Source organism: Tauraco erythrolophus, chromosome 2 (assembly GCF_009769465.1).
Source record: "Tauraco erythrolophus isolate bTauEry1 chromosome 2, bTauEry1.pri, whole genome shotgun sequence".
Lineage (NCBI taxonomy): Eukaryota > Metazoa > Chordata > Aves > Musophagiformes > Musophagidae > Tauraco > Tauraco erythrolophus.
The window spans coordinates 96,719,843-96,742,948 of NC_141466.1; the positions used below are offsets into that span (position 1 = coordinate 96,719,843).

The window sequence follows — 23,106 nt, forward strand, 5'->3', positions numbered from 1 at the left end:
GGCAGGGCTTTAAACTAGATTTGAAGGGGGAGGGGGGGAATATCAAGAATGGTAAAGATATGCTGGAAGTATCTGTAGAACAGAAGAAGGGAATTCCAGCCAAGAAGTCAGATCTATACCGCTGTCAGCATGGCACCAGTGCCAGCACCGAGGGTCCAGAAGCTGAGGATGGATCGCAGGTATGTTCGAACGATCTTACACTGCCGTCCAAGAGAACACCTGTCACTCCAGCCAGCGAGTCGGCTTTGTCGGAGGCCCATCTCAAGTGTATGTACACCAACGCACGCAGCATGGGAAATAAACAGGATGAGCTAGAGATGCGTGTACATGAGCAGGGCTACGACCTTATTGGCATCACGGAGACGTGGTGGGACGACTCCTATGACTGGAGTGTCAACATGGAGGGGTATAAGCTTTTTAGAAAGGACAGGAAGGGGAGACGAGGAGGGGGTGTCGCTCTCTACGTCAGCAACCGGCTGGAGTGCGTGGAGCTTCGCCTGGGGTCGGAGGACGAGCTGACAGAGAGCTTATGGGTCAAGATTAGAGGACGGGGACGGATAGGGGATGTTACGGTAGGAGTCTGTTACAGGCCACCTGGCCAGGAGGACAGAGCAGATGAGGCGCTTTATAGCCAGATAGGAGCAGCCTCGCGGTCACAAGCCCTGGTCCTCATGGGGGACTTCAACCACCCTGACATCTGTTGGAGAGACAATACGGCAGGGCACAGGCAGTCCAGGAGGTTCCTGGAATGCGTGGATGACAACTTCCTCCTGCAGGTGATAGAGGAGCCGACAAGGAGGGGTGCCATGCTTGACCTTGTGCTCACCAACAGGGAGGGACTGGTGGGCGATGTGAAACTTATGGATAGCCTTGGCTGCAGTGACCACGACACAGTGGAGTTCAAGATCCATGGGGCAGCAAGGAAACCATTCAGCAAGCTCTGTACCCTAGACTTCAAGAAGGCGGACTTCGGCCTCTTGAAGCACCTGATGGGCAAAGTGCCGTGGGAGGCGGCCCTGGAGGGACAAGGGGCCCAGGAAAGTTGGTCCACATTCAAGGAGCACCTTCTCCAAGCTCAGCAGAGGTGCATCCCGACGAAGAACAAGTCGGGCAAAAAGACCAGGAGGCCGGCGTGGATGAGCAAGGAGCTCCTGGACCAACTGAAAATGAAGAGGTTAGCCTACAGAGGGTGGAAGCGGAGACAGATAGCCTGGGAGGAATACAGAGAAGCTGTAAGAGTGACCAGGGATCAAGTGAGGAAGGCTAAAGCCCTAAAGGAATTGAATTTGGCAAGGGATGTAAAAAGCAACAAGAAATGCTTCTATAGGTATGTAGGGGACAAAAGGAAGTCCAAGGAGAACATAGGCCCCCTCCGGAAGGATACTGGTGCTCTGGTTACCCGGGACATAGAGAAGGCTGAGGTACTCAATGAATTTTTTGCCTCAGTCTTCACTGGTAAAGCCTCTTGTCTTACCACCCAAGCTGTGGAAAGAACTAGCAGGGACTGTGAGGATGAACCACCGCCCACTGTACTTGAAGACCAGGTTCGAGAACATCTGAGGAACTTGAAGGTGCACAAGTCCATGGGACCTGATGAGATCCATCCGCGGGTCCTGAAGGAACTGGCGGATGAAGTTGCCAAGCCACTGGCTATTGTATTCGAGAAGTCGTGGCGGTCTGGCGAGGTCCCCGATGACTGGAAGAGAGGGAACATAACCCCCATTTTTAAAAAGGGGAACAAGGAGGACCCGGGCAACTACAGACCGGTCAGCCTCACCTCTGTGCCTGGCAAGGTCATGGAGCAGATTCTCCTGGGAACCATGCTAAGGCACATGGAGAGCAAGGAGGTGGTGGGTGACAGCCAACATGGCTTCACCAAAGGCAGATCGTGCCTGACCAACTTGGTGGCCTTTTATGATGGGGTGACAACATCGGTGGACAAGGGTCGACCAACGGATGTCATCTACTTGGACTTGTGCAAAGCTTTTGACACTGTCCCGCACGACATTCTTCTCTCTAAACTAGAGAGTCATGGGTTTGATGGATGGACCACTCGGTGGATAAGGAATTGGCTCAATGGCCGCACTCAGAGAGTAGTGGTCAACGGCTCAATGTCCAAGTGGAGACCGGTCACGAGTGGCGTCCCTCAGGGGTCCGTGTTGGGCCCGGCCCTCTTCAACATCTTTGTCGGTGACGTGGACAGTGGCATGGAGTGCACCCTCAGCAAGTTCGCCGATGACACCAAGCTGTGTGGTGCCGTCGACACGCTGGAAGGGAGGGATGCCATCCAGAGGGACCTCGACAGGCTGGAGAGGTGGGCCCGTACCAACCTCATGAAGTTTAACCAGGCCAAATGCAAGGTCCTACATCTGGGTCGTGGCAATCCCAGGCATAAATACAGACTGGGTGGTGAATGGATCGACAGCAGCCCTGAGGAGAAGGACTTGGGAGTACTGGTGGATGAGAAGCTCAATATGAGCCGGCAATGTGCTCTTGCGGCCCAGAAGGCCAACCGCGTCCTGGGCTGCATCAAGAGGAGCGTGGCCAGCAGGTCGAGGGAGGTGATTCTCCCCCTCTACTCTGCCCTCGTGAGACCTCACTTGGAGTACTGCGTCCAGTTCTGGAGTCCCCAACATAAGAAGGACATGGACCAGTTGGAGAGGGTCCAGAGGAGGGCCACGAAGATGATAAGAGGGCTGGAGCACCTTTCCTATGAGGACAGGCTGAAAGAGTTGGGGCTGTTCAGCCTGGAGAAGAGGAGGCTCCGGGGTGACCTTATAGCGGTCTTCCAGTACCTCAAGGGGGCCTACAGGAAAGATGGGGAGAGGCTGTTCAGGAGGGCCAGTTATGATAGGACAAGGGGTAACGGTTTTAAAATAGAGGGAGGTAGGTTCAGGTTGGATATTAGGAAAAAATTTTTTACCATGAGAGTGGTAGAACACTGGAACAGGTTGCCCAGAGAGGTGGTGGATGCTCCATCCCTGGAGACGTTCAAGGCCAGGTTGGACAAGGCCCTGAGCAACCTGATCTAGTTGGAGATATCCCTGTTCCTTGCAGGGGGGTTGGACTAGATGACCTTTGAAGGTCCCTTCCAGCCCTAACCATTCTATGATTCTATGATTCTAAATGTATCTGAAAGTCATCTTCACTAGCACTGCTGCTCACAGAATTACTTGTTCCTGTATGTGCCTGGTGAGTGACAGATGCATTTCTCTTGCACTTTCACTGTGAGCATCTTGCAAGGCTGGACTGAAACAATTCCAGAGATCAAAGAGCTCATGCAGTCAGTTCTCCAGCGGTGAAAGTCTGCGTGACAAAACTTACGTCTTGTTAAATTACAGATTTGTAATTTCTTGTGCTGAACAGTGTATGGTTCTCTATATCCAGTTACTTCACATTGAATCTTCCAGAAATAGAGTGTTAATAACACCTTTTTTGTGCCCACATCATTCTCCTCCATGTTACAGTCTGCAAGAAAAGAATAATTCTCTTTTGTGCTAGACTATTTGGCTCATAACTTTTCAGGCTAATTTTCTTGGGTGTGAAGCAAGACGAGTGATCTCTCTCCAACTTGGGAAAACAGTTACACTTTAGGAGTCAGCTTACCATCAACTACATCTGGAATTTAAAATTTTGGACAATGCAATGAGAGCCTTATTTTCTCCACAATTCTCCTTCTCATTCATCTTTTAATAGTAAAAGTGACTTTAACAAGAGTTGAGCTGGAGTCTGTCATTGGAAAAGATTATAAAAGTCTCTATGCTTAAAACTGTAGTATGTTCTGTCAGTGTGGTGTGTTCAAAAGAAACTGAATTATAAGGGAGATAAATGATGCCATAAAATGAGTAATTAAAAGGTACTCAGCTAGGATTTCACTCAACTAGAGCTCTTAAAATTTTATTGTAATTGCTAACTCCGAAGACTAATTTTGCTCTGCAGGGTATAGATTGTTTCTAAACTAACACTGCTGTACTCCTGAGAGTATTGTACTAAAGAGTTTACTGGATTCTGAAAAAAAAAAAACAAAAAACAAAAACCAAAAAAACTGTATGTATTTGCCATATACCAATAGTAGAAAATTGCTTTAAAAATGCAAAAAGTTTCTTCAGATATATGATTTGGAGGTGTTTTTTTTTTCCTTTTTAAGTATTCAGCTATACTGTAATTAGGTTATTTTGGAACCATATTCCCACTAATATGAGAGAATTGTTTAGACTTTCTTAAAGCCTTTCTTAATCATTTAGACTTAGTAAAGACTTGCCTGGAAATTCCTGATGGCAAGTTTTAACAAAGAGTCCAAGCCTAAATTGTCTTCCCGTGTTGGTCACTGTCTTCGGTTTTGAAAAGGATAAAAATTTACAGCTCATTTTCATATGTTTTTCCAATCAGTAGCAACTTTCAAACCTCTAGCCAACACACTTATTTTATTTCCAAAAAAGAAGTTTAAGCTAGTTCCTCAAGCCTTGACAAAAGTCTTTTTTGAACTTTGGACAAAATTTGCCTTACATTACCTTTCAGTCAGTCACTTTCCTCAGAGCAGTTGCATCAGCCAGTGGGATCAGCGGATTTTGTGCCCTCCCCAATAAAAAGGGAGTTCTTACCATTCTTTCGACAGAAAATAGCTTAAGTCCATTCTTAACCTGTATCCTAAATATATTATTAAAGAGTCACTGTCCTTCTTATATTGTGGAAGGAATTCCAGATATCTAAGGGATGATAAAATAGCGTTTCATCACTATACTAGATCAAAGGCAATGAACCTTGTTTTTTCATTTGGTTGTGGTTTTTTGCTGTTTCGTAGTGGGTTGTGTTTTTTTTTTACACAGCTACCACGTTTTTCCATTTAACCTGTCAAGACTTGTTCTTTTGTAGCTTTCTTATTTGCCTGGCACACCAGCTTTTAAAGTATGTCCTCTTAATAATCTATTTCGTTTTTAACTGTTGTGATTGTCTAGTTTTTTTAAAGCCTTTTTGAAAGACAATATGCAGTTGCTCCAAGCTTTGAAATGTGTCTTTAAATGTTGCAAGTCTGCAGACTTTTATCTGCTCCTTTTAGTTTTTAACATAGCTTTTCTATTTGAAGTAGCTCTTAAATTTAACATCCTCCTAATTAAATACTTAAAAGAATTTAAGTAGCTCTTAAATTTAACATCCTCCGAATTAAATTAGTTGCCTTTGTTCTTCAAGGGCTAGTGAATCTAGATACATTACAAAGTATCTTTTATATGGTCACATTTTGAACTTGATCATTCATACTGGTCAGGATCGAGGTATGTACTGTCTTCTGACTAGCTTCTTTGTATCTAAAAAATTTAGCCCTGGAACTACATCTATTATGTTATTTACTAAACTATGTTGAATAATTGAAATCTCTCTGTATTTTCTGGGATTTCTACTTTCACAGCCTTCTGATATTCTCCAGTATGTTATCTTCTCCATTTTAGTCAAGTATTCTGAGATGCAATCTTTATACTGCTCTTTTACCAAGGCCTGAAATTTTAATCTAGTACTAGTTCTGTTGTTCATTTACCCAGTTATTTTCGATATGATTGATGGTGAAGTGTTCTTTAACATATAGCAACATTCTTCCATCTGCATGGCCTATTCCATTTTACTTTTTGCCTCCATATCATAACATCTCAGCTCCTTGACTTAATTTCCACCCCAGAGACTTTTCATCTCGCTCTTCTTGTCTGCTAAATGGATCCCTTTTGGACATCTTTCCCAGTCTTCTCCATCGTGTCCAGTTCTAACGTTTTTTCTGTTCAATTGAAACCTTCATACATAGTTATTGCTAGGCAAAATATCTTGTTTGAAATTATTAAGAAAATAAAAATATTTACCATTCTTTGCAGCCACTGTATGATTTTTACTAGGTACTTGCTAATACAGCGTTTCTCCACAGAAGTAAAGAATCATTTTACTTTCTCCTTTTCCCATAACTTGTCCTTGAGAAAGGAGTTGACAAGCTTAGGCATTGGTAAGCCAGTTCCTGAGAGATGTAGCTGCTCAACATCAGCCTCAAAAAATTAAAATGGTGGAAGTTGTAGTCAATCAGATTCTGGAAGTACAAGCTCAGAAGTGAGACTGTGCTGCTGTTACTTGTTAGAATGTTATAAAATGCAATGGTTCTTTTTCTCTACCCTTTACAGAAACACTGTATCCTGATCATAGAGTTGGAGCTAGCCTTCAGTTTCATACTTGAGCAGTCCCCATCTCTATCCCTACTTTTCATGTCCAGAAAGTTATTGATCTAGAAAGAAAAGAAAGGGGAGTTAACATGGTAGTAGCCGTGTGGGAGTGCTCGACTTCTGGAAACTTGAAGGATAAAAGAGACTTAAAAAATGAGATTGACTAAATGTTTATTTCCTATTAATTTTGCCCTCTGAGATTTGGGAAACATTGTTTTTTAACTTGTGCACAGTTTCTTCTTTGAATGATGAGCTTAAAGATCGTGAAAGGTGACAGACTGACAATGCTGAAAAGTAGATTTTAATTTTTGCCCAGGCTGGATGTAGTTGGCAGTTCTGTCTTCACTTAGTAATACATTCATATGCTCTGAGGATCAGCCATCCCATGTACACCTCCAAAAGCAAAAAGATATCTTTATTGCCAAGTTTGTTCAGTTCTTTTCTTGGTATCATGGAGACTGCCCACCAGGGTGCCAGATCTGACAGGGATGAACATCATACATTTATATGCTGGGATCTAAGTTTTGAAGCAGATTAACTGTGAACTTTATAGCAAGTAAGTCAGGTTACTCCACTTGTAGCAAACATCTTGCTACTGATTTTAAATTGGGTCTCAGAGACAGGAAAATTAGTCTGATCTGGAGACAACTGCTAAAATATCTGCTATAGAGGTTGCAAATAATCAGTAGAGATAGAAGATGCTTGCATATGAACCAACAGCTTTATTCTCAACCCTGTAAAACCCCTGATTTGCAAATGTTTCTGAAGGTAGCATTTTTGTGTTTAAATAGCCATTATGGCTTCCTATGAAGAACCTGAGGTATCAGAATTGCTTGCTTCAAAACTGGTACCCAAAACACTAGAGGATATAAAGACTAATCAAACGTCTTGAAAAGTAATATGTTGTTGTACAACACAAATTAGAGTTAATGTAACCTGTTTCTCCATCTTCCTCTTCCCAACCTTTTTCTGAAAAAATTTAAAAAAAAAACTATTTATGTTTCTTACCTTGGCATTTAGAATGGAGAAATGGCTGAGCTTATTGCAGTAGGTAGTACTACCTGGAATGATTTTGCAGCACATTATAAAATGTTCTGTTTGATTTTGACTGTGTGCATTTAAACAGCATAATGCTGTCAGAAAATATTCTATGAATGTACTTGAGATTTAATACTTTTCTGAATTATAGAGATTTCCTAAAGGGTAGTACTGCTTAACTTGCAGCTCTTTGAGAATTAACTGTGCGGCAAATCAGGAACTTGCTATTGAAGAGCTATGATAATATAATTAACTTGCTGTAATTTATGTCTATGTCTGATATTATTTGGATCTGTGTGGGTGTTTGGTTGTAACAACTGAAGACTTACAATGGAAGATTATCGAACTGGTAAAGTTCTGTTCTCTACGCAAGGCATTATTTAAGTACATTTCTATCTCTAAACATTGCATTATCAACTAGAGAAGATTGATATTCTGACCTGTAGAAAGAGGTATAATTTTGAAGTGTTCGTGTTCAGTCATTAGAAATATTTCTTGTAAAATGTGATTTCATTGAAATACGTTTCCTAGTATTTACCATTTGACCCAATTGTAATACTGTAAAGTGAATGTGGATTTTTCACAAGTTAAAGCAAAATATGCAAACCTCTAAATAGCCATCAGTTTCTTCTCTAAATGAAGATGTGCTGTTAAAGAGCACTTCACATATGGTTAAGTGGTCTTTATATTATCAACACCTTTGTTTATCCATATTTATTAAAACTTTGAACCTAAAGTTTTCCATTATTCTGCATATGGGATGTTATTTATTCCAGTGCAATTCTATTTTGATAGCTGCAAATCAGGTATAATCAAGAAGAGTAGTGTGTGTGTTTGAGCATCCAAGCGAAATTATTTCTTTTGTTCAGAAATATGTATGTATATGTATATGTAATCATCCACTTTTTTTCTCTCCAGCTAGGTGTATGGTTTTCCTTGGGCTGTGCATACATTGCTTTGGAAGGCTACGAAGGTGCTGCCAAAGCATTTCAGCGCTGTGTGACATTGGAACCAGATGTATGTACTTTTCAACAAGTGGTTCAGATGGCTTATCTAAAAGCAGCAAGGATGTTTTCATTACAAACAAGCAAAGCAATAATGAAAAACTTTTTTAAACCTTAGCCCTTTGAATAAATTAAACTTGTGCATGAAGGGTATATTTTTGTCATGAGACATCATAAAAATACTCGCCCAATACTTAACTTTGTCCAAGTATGTGTGTGCGAATGTTAAAATACATTTGAGCAGAAATTCCTGTATGGTTGCATATGTTGCTAAACCAGAGAAAAGGGAATGAGTAGGCTGTGAGCAGTGCTGAAGACAGAGAGCTAAAACAAAAGAATTAAATTTAAATAAATACTTAGTCCTCTAAGTCATCAAATTCTCCTGAAAAAAACAAGTCAAATAAGCGATTGTATGACGGGTAAATTTGTAACTATATAGTTTCTGTGCACAGGGAGAATGGAGCTCATTAGTGGGTTTTTCAGGATGCACGGGGCAAGCATGTGTACAGTATTGCCATTTGAGTGTGACTGTGCATTGAAAGGCGTCAGCTGGATTACCTCTCAGGAATGTACTGGCAATACTTTTGTCAAAAGACCTGACTGCCAGCATGTTGCTCGCTTAGAGTTAGTGCCACGTACTTGATGGAAACTATTATTCATTCTTTTTTCTTGGGGAAAAGAGTGGGAGTGCAATGAAAGATGGCAGAGTATTATTTTTTCTTTATTAATAAAATTAAATAACTTACTTGAAAAAAAAATGTACGTGCAGGCACCCTTGTATTTAACTGGAATTTTTGCTTTAGATATTAATACTTTTTTGTTTCAGTACAGTGGATTTACTTGCAAGTAGATGCTAAAATTTTCACTTATCTGTCTGGGGCCTGTACTTGATCGTATTCACATGAACAAGCCAACTGAGTTCTCAGTCAGTCAAGTGATATTTCTTTTGTGAGTAAAGGATGCTGGTCTGGCTCTTAGTTATGGAGGTGAAACCTGTGTTTATATAATGATCTGCAGCAATGTAATGACCATTTTCATGAATTAAGCCTCAAAAAGGTTTCCCAACATGATTTAAATACTCCTTAAGCCTGAGGATAGTCTTCAGTACCAGAGTACATTTCATTGCGGTACCCAGGTTCTGTTCTTCAAATTTATACTAGTTGTCACTTCACTGAATTCAGTGGTGCAGCTTCAAGTTTACAGCAGCATAAGGCTGTGGGCAGCAATCATCCCTGTATTGAGCACTCCGTAGTCCTTTTCCACTAAAACAGTTGATAACCGCTGTTGAAACTAACCCTGTTAGTTTTGCCTGAGGTGCGTTAGGGGCACATTCAGATAATTTTTTCCACTAACAGCAGTGCAGGTAAGTAGCTTCCAGCTAGTGAGAATTGATGAGCTGCTGGGAGCACTGACCTCTCCAGCCATCCCAGCTAGATCCAGAAAAGGGGGCCTGTTTACAGTTTAAACTGAAGGCAAGAGCTGAGTTAGTGTATTCCAACCAGAAGGCAGTTAATTGATATTTATATACCTGATTATTTCTGTAGTCAGTAATATTTATTTATATATTTCTATTTTAATATCATATTTTCTATTTCAATGTAATCTTTTGACTGCCTTGTAGAAGGTACATGTTAATATGCGTGACTAATAAAATTGATGATATTTCACTGTAGTTTTGTCTACATATTTTTATGAAGTAAGCATAATATAAGTGAATTATTTTTTTTTATTTCTCCTTTTATCGTTACAGAATGCTGAGGCCTGGAACAATTTATCAACTGCTTATATCAGATTAAAACAGAAGTAAGTACTTGAAAAGGATTAGCAGATACTTCTTCTAAAATATGTAATTGGGATTTCCTTTTTTTGACATGGAATTTTTTATTCTTATAATCAGGTTACCTCATATTTTGTAATTCTTATCCCTTCAGTTCTCTCTCCCAAGTTGGATCATTGATAACTTATTTCATTTTGCAGGAAATAGTTTTATAAGCTTTATAAAAGCAGCAACCTCTCACCTTACACTTTTTTCATATTAGAAGTATTTATGATGTAGTAAGTACAACCAGTGCAAAACATTCATATTAAAGTTGGAAACTGATGTGACTATGACGTTGAATAGGTAAGTCCATTTCAAGTAAACTATATATTCAGACCTATGTCACTTCATACTACATTAATCTCATTAGATTTAAGGGAAAACCAGGCAGTTTATTTTTTATGTTACGAAAGCAGATGGACATCTACACACATAATAGCTCGCTTGTTCTTTTCCCTCCAAATTAACCATTAGTACAAGAAGCTTTGACCTCAATGGACTGCCTTTCTTGTTCTGTATTTCAACTCAATGTAATAAAAGTTCCTCGTAGGCACAGAATACTTGAAAGAACTTAATATTTAAGAAAAATTTTGATGTTATAACTTGTCCCAAAAGATGAAACAAAAGAGTATGATAAATTTTTTAAAACCTCACTCAATATCTGACATCAATTTATACGACTAGGCAGTCAGGAGGCAAACTAAAAAAGAGAAAAAGAATAGTAAATTTACATAAAAGGGTAAACTGATAAACATACGAAGGAAATTTGGGAAGTAATATTATAAATTAATTCAAGAGGTGGTTTGATATGCTAATGGGCGCAGGAGGGAAGAGAAAATGAAGGTTGGAATGAAGCTTAGAATAACTACTCACGAATAAAAAGTAATAGAAATCAAGATTTTTTTTTTTTAATTTTTCAATAGTTCCTTTCATCTTCAGCAGTGCCTTGAGAATGCCCAATTTATTGTCTTAGACTGCATGTGATAGATGGCTCCTTCTTTTGCATAAAGTTCAAAAGGGTATGTCAGAAGCTCAGCGTACTGGCTTCCGCTTGTTTCATAAAAGTATATTTAATCAAAATAATTGTTCCGTCCGTTCATCTACTACAAGATTGAGAAACTACTGATGATTAGTTTCACTTTGTTAATCTACTCTTGTGATTTAACATGCTAAATACATGCAAAACTTGTATCCTATTTGATACTATATCAAAAGCAGTAAAGGGGGGCATGTTTCTGAGCTTTTTTTTCCAGAGGAATCACGTGGTAGAGGAATGTGTGTACAGGAAATCTTAAGTCAGTATTACATGCTGATAGCGAAGTGTGACCTTTATTTGCTGGGGAGTAGCGACTTCTTTGGTTATTTGCATAATCACTTATAGATCAAGACTGAGTTAGTTTAACACACTCTCAAAGCAGGCTACCTGTAGTAGTACTCTTCACTATAATTTATTTGGGGTGTGCTGAGTGGTGGTACAAGTGTACATTTTTGTTTTTCAAGCCTGCTAGCCAAAAAAAAAAAAGTGAAGGGAGGATTAAAAAAAGGAAAACAAAAATAAGATATTTAAGTTAACTGTTGTCTTTTGCTCCCTCATCAAACTCAAGCTTTACTCCAACTACGCTCTTAAAACAGTCCCTCCCAAGGATTATGCGTTTGAGTAAGGCTTAGCAGAGTCTCATACAACAGACGAGTATAAAACGTCTAAGTCTTTTTGAAAAGTATATGCAAACAACTTGCTGACACCCAAATGAAAGGAGTTTCGTTGTTTTTTGGGGTTGTTTGCTTTTTAAGAGTCCACAAGTTCTGTGTATTCTGAATTTCCTCAAAAAATATTAATTGTGATGAAAACAGGCCCTGCTCTTCTTTTAACCAGAAAATCTTCTCTGAGCGCCAGGAGACCTTTGATATCTAGATCTCGTATTTCTCAGAACAAACTGGGACTGCCCCTCTCTCCTTTAGGTGAAGGATTCCTGGTTTTGCAAAACAGGATGATGCACTGGTACTGCCTGCCGTTTCCTGTTTGGATATGAATTGGTTTAACTGTTGCCCTGGTTAAAGATACACCATCATTATATAATTTTTTAAATGCACAGAGGATTTGTTTTGAGAACCTAGAGGACTTTATTAACATAGCAAGTGTGATGATTTGAGGAATACAATTTCCATCCCATCCCTCTGTATCTTGTCTACTTTACACAGTTCTAGCTGATTGACATCTGATTAACCTTTTTGAGAAGATGGGGCAGATCGTACAGGCTAATCATGCAGATGTCGAAGAGCAGTTTCAGAAACAGTTTCTCAAGGTGGTTGGAGTACATGAGTCAGCCAGAGCGTCTTCCAGCCTGTAAGAGAGCTGTGGCAGATCTCAGTTTCTGTTGTAGCAAAATCCACGGAGGAAGGAGCAGGTCTCTGTTCTTTTCTAATATAATCTGTCAAAATCAAGGTCTGAAATCCCTTACTAAGACTGTTAAGAGTGGAAGAGACCCAACTGTTAGTACATTTACTCTGCAGTGTCATGTATATCAGAAGAGAGAGAAAAGGGGAGTGAACATGGGAAAATCCTGCCTGTGGACTATTCTGCCCTAGCTATGCCAAATGACCTGTTTTCCTTCAATAATTTTGCTCTGTCAGTCGGCTCTCTTCGTTTGTATTTGGTAACTATTTTAATACTTCGGACTTAGATTGGCAGGTATTTACATTTTTCACTGACCCAGCCATTCCAAACTTTTAACGGCCTGATCCACTGGTTAGATATTCCCTTCTCCTGGCTGGGATATTTACAGTCTCCTGGACACTCTTTTTGAAACTCAACCAACAATTTCTTTGAGTTGTCTTTCTTTAGAGACAGCACTTTTAGCAACTTACTTAAGCAATAGAGCAAGTGAACTGCAAATTTTGGTACCAAGCCATCTTCATACGCTCTTTATTAAGAAGATATTTATTGTCATACCTCTCCAAAGATGATTTTTACCAGCATGGGAAAACTCTGTTTCAAGTTTTCATTTAAAGGAATTTATTCCTTTGTGTGTTTTTTCTACATAATCATGACTATCCAGCTGAAAATAAGCTTCAGTCCCTTGAAGTCCTAAGAACCATATCATTCTGCTTCTCTAGTAAAGCTTCTTTTAAAATTTAAAATTGATTGAAACTTTTGGCAGTACGTTTAAAATTTTGATCAGTAGGCACCCAAACTTTACCACCATACGTTTCAGATGGCATTAAGACCTCTTACTCCTTCGGCCTCCACTTTTGGCAGCATTGGTCGCATGTTCTGTACGAAGTCATCGTACCTCTGTAAACTGTAGGTCAGCCTATATTCTTGATTTGGATAAACTGTCTTATGTTCCTTGCCAGAGAATGCCATTGCTTCTCTCCTTGAGTAAGGGAATGGCAAAGAGTTGCCTGCAGTGGATCCATATGAAAAAATAAACATGCTTCCTGACTTGACAGTGACTTTCTAGGAATTATTCTGTCCACCTTATTCCACAACACTTTCTCCTGCTACTATGAGATGGTTCACTGGGCAGCACCTTTGGTGATGGACACTAATATAGTGGTTGGGGCCACTCTGACACATTTGTACTGAGCAGCGTAGCATCAAAGAACAGAGAGTGTAAGTAAAGCTTCCAGCTGACATAGAAAAAAATGATTGAAAATGCTAGGCTTCTGTGCAATAGATATGCGTGTTTACCATGTGCAAATGTTTAAAATAAATCCCATGAAGCTGTTATTGTTAAGTAACCTTCCTTTGTGTGATGAAATGAGTCAGTACTATTCTGCATATGCCATGAACTCAGTTGTGAAAAATACATTCTTTTCAGTTGTGAGGTTGAGTTTTTGATTTTTTAATGTTTCTTACAGCTGCAGCACAAGTAAGATTGTTTTTTGTGGTTCCAGTTAAAAATTCAGAAAAGAAAATATTGACATAGATGACACAATTATAATGATTTTTTGTCGAAATTTAATTATGAGAGCTAACGTAGAAATTACCTAGTTCAGAATCTACAGAACGTACTGTGGAATGAATTGATAGGAATGAACTAATTGGCAAGAGAGATTAAGGAATTATCAGTATTGTGTATTATGAACCATAACTTTTACATTGCACTGCTTTCTAAACAGGTGGGTTTTTTTTAAATAAGCAGCTCTTTAGTCGATGTAATGCCAACTGATTTGAATACAGAAATCTTCTATATTAAATCTTCAATATAGAATCTTTTTTAATTTTTCATTATCAATTAGAATCAAAGCATTTCGAACACTCCAAGAAGCTCTCAAGTGCAACTATGAGCACTGGCAAATATGGGAGAACTATCTTCTCACCAGTACAGATATTGGAGAATTTTCAGAAGCAATTAAAGCTTATCACCGGCTCATGGACTTAAAAGAAAAGTACAAGGATACACAGGTGGGGAAGTTTTCGTGTTAAGTCATTGTATGTGTTCATGAATTTTTCTTGTGCGACGGAAAGCCATTTCTGCTGATAATGGTATCAGTAATGATAGTACACATACCAGTGAAGTTATGTAGGCAAGCTATTTAATTTTTTGAGATCTGGACTGCAAAACTAAATATATGAAATAAAAATGGACAAAAAGGAAAACTTTTGCATCCAGATTACCTTAGACTTTGTGGAAGGGCAAATATGAGCCTTGCAATTTTAAGATCTATTCTTAAATAAAACACAATGCATAACCCCATCTTTCCATATTGTTCCTTCATATCTTAGTATCAGAAATAATATATTTAGTGATTAGAAAGGTAAGCTTTTCCCATGTGTTTTAAAATTCCACAAATGAGCCTTTGAAAGTGAATTATGTTTCCTAGATTGGATGCATTACAGTCAGAACATAGATTCTTAATAATCTGGAACAAAGGAAAAGAAAGGAGGTATTTTGCACATCTTTCACTGTAGTTCAGTTAAGTTCGTTTAACTTGTGTGTTTGTAAGTGTATGCTCTGGATAAAATCCAGAGAGCCTACTTTAACAGCTTCAGCTGGGATGTTGCCTTGCCTAAAACCAGCTCCTGATCCAAGCAATGTTCTGTATACTCAGTGAAAATAGCAAGTTGAATCTGAAAGGCAAGCCAAAGAATCCCTTAAGCAAAGTAGTGAAACACGTCCAAAAGACTTTGCAAAATTAATGGATCTGGTTGAACAGCTTATGAGCTCTTTGGGAGTTCATGTGTAGTACCAGAGCAAGAGGACCGAGCTGCTGCTGGTCATTCATCCCAGGTTTATGTTTCTTTTCTTATCCCATGAAATGATTAAAAGTAGCTTTCTTGGATCCTGAGAGTTTGAGTCCAGTGATGAGGGGAGAGAACAGATAGAATGAATTATGATTGTGGAAACATCTCATTTGTTCATGGAGGGTGGGGATGTTAAAAACTTTTTTCAGATTACTTTTTAATAACAAACTGTATGCAAGTACAATACTTGCTACTATAAAGTCAACCACGCGCAGGATAACATACTGTATGAATCAAATCTTTTGGATTTGATGTGGCTGAACATTAAAAGGTCACAAACTCTTTGCACTCAAAAGTGTCTATGGGAAGTAGTCTTATAATATGGTAAAGATTAGTGTGTTTGACAGCTACAGTATTTTGATACAGGTAGGGCCTGTATTTTTAGTCATGGAACGTCTTGCAGATGGTTGACCTTTCTTAATGACTTTTTTTTTCATTTCATGTAATTTAAATAACATTTTTAGAGGTGGTGTACCGTATTATTTTAGACAGTGTGACAGCTGACCAAGAATAGAACTTTCTACGTGTATTTGTCCATTTTAGATATTTTGAGATGATATGGACCCCTATTACTGTGTTTTGTCAAATTTTATGTAAGATATTTTATTAAAAAAATTGGGGATATTGCTTGCACTAAATTTCTATTTTTGTTGTGTAACTCTTCTCATACAACTTTTAATCATACGTTATCATTTTTGCAGAAGTATATATGCGCTGTGTATCCTTTTTTTTTTTTTTGCACCCTAATTTCAACTTTGCCTTCTGATATGTAAAGTGCTTTATGGGATTCATCAAACCTCTAATACAGTTTCCTCAATTGGAAGGATTGTACTAGTTGGCCAAGAAAAACCTCAGAGCCTGATTAAAGACTTTCAGAAATGCTTTAATCAATAATTTTACAAGGAAGAGAAGAGTATTCCCATAGCAAAATGGAAAAAAGGACATAAAACTAAAAGCTTCTGCTGAGATTATTTACAAAGCTCACCATTAATTTCTGAGCTTGCCAACGGGCCTGTTTTAAATAGAGATGCTCTATAACCCTCTTGTGCATTTATATTTTAACAAAGAAAAATCGTGAACATAAGTAAGTGGAAGCATACACCTGTTTCTCCATGCAACATAGTATGATCTTCTCTCAGGCTATATTTAGTATTTGTAGTCATCGTATTCTGTAACTGATAGACTACTAAACTAGATGACATAGTGGTGAGAAAGAAGGTAGGAATTTAGAACTCCAGAAAAATAAAGATGCACGGGACTGGAAGAAACAAGTTGATTCATTGATTGCAGTTCTTTGTGAACACAGAAAGCAAATCACTTTTAGTACAATCGTTGTTGCAGAATACCCCTTTTGAGACTGAATGCATCAGTTAAGAGTGTTCGATCGAATATATAATTTGAAATGTCCTTGGTTTGTGTAGTTACATCAGATTTTTTTTATTTTATTTCAGCATAGTATGCAGTCATATTCATAAATCACTAATTTCTTCTCATAACAGTAAGGCATTCATTTCTTCATCTGTGATTTCTCTTAGGTCATTGCTGTCTTTTTGTGCCAGACTTCTGAGTGCAGAATGCAGCTTTGGGAAATTTTGCTTCTAAGCTATTCTAGTTATTTAACGATGTCATCCTTGTGGCAGAGGTTCTGAGATCAGGCTATCCTGAGGCTTGAAGATATGTATGTACAGATTACGCAGACAGAATTGAACAAGGAGAAGCTGAAGGGCTTTTTGTAAATGAGCAACAACGCAATAAAAAATTACAGCAAAGAGCACATTTTTTAAAGTCTCAGTTTCCTAGTATTCCCCTTAAATGTTATAAGCATACTGTCTTTCTTGCATTCCTTCCTTCATGGTTCTTAAAATTTCCGTATTCCTTTTAATGTGCATGAATCTACTGAGAAATAAACCTTGAAAACTTTTAATATAGATATTATGTAGTAAAAGATAAAGGCTCACTGAAATATCTACAGTTTCATCTAGTAGATCAGTCATTAAAAAAGACCCAAGGAGAAAACCTTACCTGTTGTAATCATCAGTTTAGCCTCTGAATTATTAGGCTGAGGTGGTAAATATACCTGAAAGATTTCTGCAACTGATAACCACGGTATTTTGCACCACCTTCATGTTTGGCGAGGCAAGCAATCTTTGTTACCTGGAAAGTTGCAGTTCTGTGAATAACAAAGTTATTTGGGGGGGGGAGGGGAAAGCTCTTTTGCTACATTGTTTTCAGAAACCAGATCTTCATCCTGTGCTGTCAAAGAATATGAATTCAGAAGCATGGACAACTGGTTCTTCTCTCCAATTCTGTGTTCTTGAGAATCTAGCAAAGTTTTTTTGTTACCCTTTCCAGCAAATATCGTCCTCATTTCAGTGGTTCGTGTTGCCAGACTGGTTCTAATAAAAGGGTGTAAGAGTGTGTTCCAAGGGGATTTTTGAGGAGCGGGGATAGGAGTTAATACTTTTTGGAGGCCTTTTTCTTTTAAGCAGCTCACTAATGACACTTGTCTTTATTATAAAATTTTAATTCGGGAGGGGCATAGGGAGAGCTCATACATTGCAGATTCATTGTTTAGGATCTGGTGTCTGAGGGTTCTTTTCTTGAGTGCTGTCAAGTTTTATTAGTATTAGTAAAGCTTCTAAAAATGATTTGACTAGTGAATTTTTATATTAAAGGAGTTGTTTGGAGAAAAAATGTGAAATGAGATTAACTGATAGCAATCACAGCATTTTAAAATGTTTTGTCGCATGGTGTTTTTTGTTTAGTTTTTAATAAACACATACTATTCACAGGCATTAAAAAAAAAAAAAAAGCTCTACTGCTTGTGTGGGATCCTGGGCAACAGAGCATTGCTTTAGTAGTTTAGTTTATATGGTAGTTAAAAATCTTTCAAATACATAAATTAAAATTTATCACTTACGACAACCATCAAAACAGAAAGCTCTGTTACACTGCTAATACTTTTTGACGATTAGCACAATGCACTTGCAATTTGAAATAACTTTATTTAACAGCTGGGCACAGCCAAGTCATGTTAATGATTCATTAGTGTTTAATGGACCCTTTAATCCAGGCTTTCACACTAGTTTTATTTTTACTGCTATATTGCTAAAGCTTCCATGATGAATTACAAAAAAATGAGATATATTATTATGATGAAAGTGTAAGAAAAGCGTGAACTCTATAGGAGTAACTTTTCAGTTGCTAAATCCTGCTCAGTCAGGAAATGTTTTCTTTTTCATGGGCAAACAAAATATCATTGACTATAGAACTCTTGATAACTATACATGATATTCATGTGTACTAATTTTTTGGACTTCAAGTAACAATATTGTTGAACTGAGAAACTGATTGTCAAGTCATAAATACATGTGTGAATCCTCAGGACCAGTTCTAGTTCCTTTTCAAAAGAGAAAATAGTTTAATATCTCTTCTTACACCTCTTTTTTTATGTTTTTCTATTACAGTGCTATAGTAATGAAAATATCAATACTTGCTAGTGTTTTTGTAGCAAATCATTATAGAAGACCTGATTCATTTAGTCCTGGGTTTTAGTCCTTTAGATTCCAAATGAAGACTGCGGTATGAATTTCAGAACTTTTGGACTGTTAGTAGTTGATCATATTTTCTATTATCTTAAGTGAAAAGCTGAGCTCTTTAACAGAAAAGGAAAGGGAAAAGGAAATGAAAAAGGAAAGGAAACAGGAAAGGAGAAAGGAAAGGAAAGGAGAAAGGAAAGGAAAGGAGAAAGGAAAGGAAAGGAGAAAGGAAAGAAAACGGGAAAGGAAAGAGGAAAGGGGAAAGGAAAGAGGAAAGGGGAAAGGAAAGGAAAAGAAAAGAGAAAGGAAAGGGGAAAGGAAAGGAGAGAGGAAAGGAAAGGAGAGAGGAGAGAGGAAAGGAGAGAGGAAAGGAAAGGAGAGAGGAAAGGAAAGGAGAGAGGAAAGGAGAGAGGAGAGAGGAAAGGAGAGAGGAGAGAGGAAAGGGGAAAGAGGAAAGGAGAGAGGAGAGAGGAAAGGGGAAAGAGGAAAGGAGAGAGGAGAGAGGAAAGGGGAAAGAGGAAAGGAGAAAGAGGAAAGGGGAAAGAGGAAAAGGGAGAGAGGAAAGGAGAGAGGAAAGGGGAAAGGGGAAAGGAGAGAGGAAAGGGGAAAGAGGAAAGGAGAGAGGAAAGGGGAAAGAGGAAAGGAGAGAGGAAAGGGGAAAGAGGAAAGGAGAGGGGAAAGGAGAAAGGAGAAAGGAGAGGGCAAGAGAGAAAGGAGAAAGGAAAGAGGAAGGGAGAAAGGAGAAAGGAAAGGGGAAGGGAGAAAGGAGAAAGGAAAGAGGAAAGAGAAAAGACAGTTTGCCATATCACTTTATTAGGGCTATACTCTTATGGTTTTCGGGGCAGGAGGGTGCTCTTTAGCTGTTGCTCAGATGCTACTATGATTTTGTATTGATTCTGACAAGATGCCAGGGAGATGTGCAATTTTTTTTCACTTTTTCTGTTACATAGCTTTGTTTCATAACATCATCAGACATTTTGATTTATTTGGGGTTTTTTTGCCAAAGCCTTACTATATCTGATAAAACTCAGTAATTAATCCTTGGGATGCGTGGTAATCGAGTCATTCTAAAGAAGAAAAGTTGTTTTAGGAAAATGACCTATCACAAGTATTGAACTGCATGTGTTTTTTTATTTTAAGCCTAATATATTTTGAGACTGTCATAATTTTTACATTATTTTCTGCAGTGAACTACATCTTGATTTGTGAGGCTGCACCTCTGCCCTACTTTTACTAGAGTAGTGGTATATTTGTGTGATTTGGAGCTATTCACAGATCATCTTTGAAATCAGTTTTATTACTGTTATTGCTGTTAATATGATTTCATTGTAAGTATTGATATCACGTGGACAAAAGTGTTGAAGCATTCAAGTTGCCAAATGATAGTCTCACCAGTTAGGAGATGTCAGCATGAAGGTGTTTGTATACCTTTTACTGGCCTATCTTGAATGCAAGCCTTATGAGACTGCCATTTGTTTTTATCTTTATTTCTTCTCCAGTCTCTGGGCCTCATGCATTACACAGGACAGGTAGTTCTCACTTAAGAAGCTACAGCTTTCTGGGTTTTATTTTCTCCCAATTCACCGTATAATCCAACGTCTTAATTTACATTTGCTATTTCTCCTTTTACTGAGAAGGGACTGAGGCACAGCGGAACCGTTTTCTAATTTTGAGTGTCCGTTTTGGGACACTTGGTATTATGTAGCATTTCATACAATCAAAGCCCAACTACCATTGAATTCACCAGCAGCTGCAGCGCTCAGCACTTCTGCAGGTCAGATCCCACATTCTCAAGCCAGTGACTCAGAAAGTAAGGCGATTAAATGAGTACTTGTAAAATGTTTGATTGAAATGACTTGAGTAGTAATTCACCAGAAGCGCGTTGAACAGAGTATCTCAGGGTGGTATTCGGTTGCCTTCCACTTTTCCATCTCATCCACTACACATCTTTCAGTTTCTGCAGATAATTGAATAGAGGTCCTGTGAACAACAGTGTTTTCCATTACCTGAGTTAATCTGGTTCAGCCTGTTTACTGATTTTTTTTTTTATCACTGGATTACAAGGTGAAAATATCTTTATGATACTGCTGCCATTTCCTATACCATTATTTTTCACACTAGCCTGTCCCAGTAACCCAAATTTCTGTCTTAGCTCTTTGGCCTCTTGACCAACTATAGAATCTTACAGATGAGGTTTAAATTACTTTAATTACTCCCCTAATGCTTGATTTCTTAGTAAATTCTATACTTTTCATATGGTACTATATTTGTGTTTTACTGAATTATTAATAGAGACCAAATATTACAGATATCATTATATATACTGGTGTTGATTTGAGTTGAAATAAAGACTCTTTCCTGCTGCTTTTTTAAGGTGCTGACTATTCTGGTCAGGGCAGTAGTGGATGGTATGGCAGATCGCACTGGAGAGGTAGCGAGTGGATTGAAGGGGAAATTGCAAGAGCTCTTGGGCAGAGTGACTTCACGAGTGACAAACGATGGGGAGATCTGGAGACTTTATGCCCGACTTTATGGAAATGGACAGAATGATAGTGGTGAAGAAATTGAAAAGGTAAGTGTGTTTTGAGGTATATGCTTTTATGGATACACACTTACGGTACAAATTTTCTGTTCTCTAACAAACTATACTACTGTAGTAAGACATGCTCTTGTTGCAGACGTGTTTTGCTTTAGTGTTTCTATAAGCTTATCTTCTGCTTTTCATCTTCCTACAGCACACATTTTTATTATCTAACAGAAGCAAGATGTTTTATGTCAGTTTTTGTGGATTTTCAAAAAAGCTCTCTCTTTTATCAGTATTTCATTTTAAAACATCCTATTACAGCATATGTGTGCATTGTCTTGGATTTGTATTCTGAAACTTCTCTTGGCAGCAATCTTGTGGCCGTAATCTAATGTTTTTTTGTCTTGGTTTGTGGTTTTTTTTTAATTGGATTCTTCGATTCTGAAGAGAAGATATTGCAGCTTCTGGCATGATCCAGTAGTATCACGAACCATTTATACCCTTCTTTGCAAACACTAAGAGAAAATGCATTTAAATAGTCTATACCACAGTTAAGAGTTTCCAGAGTAAAAGTGTTTTGTCCTCACTTAGCTTAAAATGGAATTAAACAATGCTATTTTAATTCTTCATCTGTTGAACCCTGTTGGTTTCTCTTTACCCATCTCTGGTTTTGCTACGTTGACTTCCATATCTTGTTCCTATCACTTCCCACATAATCAAGTAGATTGCATTTCCAAAATAACAACTCTGCACCGCTAGAAATGTTTTCTTGTTGTATGCTGGAGCGGGCTTTCCATTTGGTTTTAAATTTCCAAAATTCAAAAAGCCCTGCATGCTCCAAAAATACTTACAGGTTATCAGATCTTCACTGAAGCTGAAAAGACACAAGGTCAGCATTCAGTATGTGTTTCCTAATGGGAGTGTGCCTTTAATCCAGGCAAAAATGTCAGTCTGGAGGATTGCTTGTCGCTTGATGTCAAGCATATTGTGCACGTAGTTGGGCCTACAAATTGTATGCCTGTGGGGTTAAACTTACAGTTATTTGGACCTTGCTCATTGCCTTCCTCTTTATGGTCTGCCCTGTGAAATGTCTTGTTTTAGTCATTGCCAGTGTCCATTATACCTCCAGTCCCTCCCTTTTTTCCTTCCCTATTTTTCTTTACAGCTGAACAATAAAAGGGATTTGGCCTATTTAGAATTCATAAATACAGACACTGCAATATCCTGTATTATATCCTCAAAATCTTACTCAGACATGCAAAGTAGCAGAGGCCCTGTCTATACTATAAATGTAATCTTTTCAGAATCTGGTTACATCACAGTATTTTTTACTAACCCAGTTAAAAACATGGTTTCAATTTGAAGAGTAGACAGGACTTTAACTGTGTTTCCTAATCAGCCTGGTTATGGAACACACTTACAGTCTAGCTTGCCCTGCAAAATGGAATTATGTTTATAAATACTTAAGGTACGCTTACATGTGTATCCAAGTATCCTGGTATGGTGGTACCATAGATACAGATCATGAAAGAGCTGAACTGCCTACAACCACAGTATATATTAATTTACAGTGTAAAAATTAATTTATAATACACTAGATAATCTGGTAACTTTTCTGATAGATTATAAAGTAAAAATGTTAAAAACCATGTTCATTGACTTCACTGCCACAAACATCATCATGTGTCAGTCAAATATTAAGTGAATATAACTATCTGTAGAAAAATTCCAGATGCATTGTTG

The 23,106-nt window shown here is 38.3% G+C and overlaps 1 protein-coding gene across 1 annotated transcript in view; it reads left to right on the forward strand.

Annotated features, from left to right (window-relative positions):
• Positions 1 to 23,106, forward strand: part of TTC27 (tetratricopeptide repeat domain 27) — a 142,011-nt gene that overhangs the window by 112,858 nt on the left and 6,047 nt on the right. The window contains exons 14-17 of the mRNA XM_086628150.1: positions 8,148 to 8,246; positions 9,984 to 10,036; positions 14,295 to 14,460; positions 21,214 to 21,411. Coding sequence (XP_086484276.1) covers positions 8,148 to 8,246; positions 9,984 to 10,036; positions 14,295 to 14,460; positions 21,214 to 21,411 — 516 coding nt within the window. The remainder of the gene's footprint in view (positions 1 to 8,147; positions 8,247 to 9,983; positions 10,037 to 14,294; positions 14,461 to 21,213; positions 21,412 to 23,106) is intronic.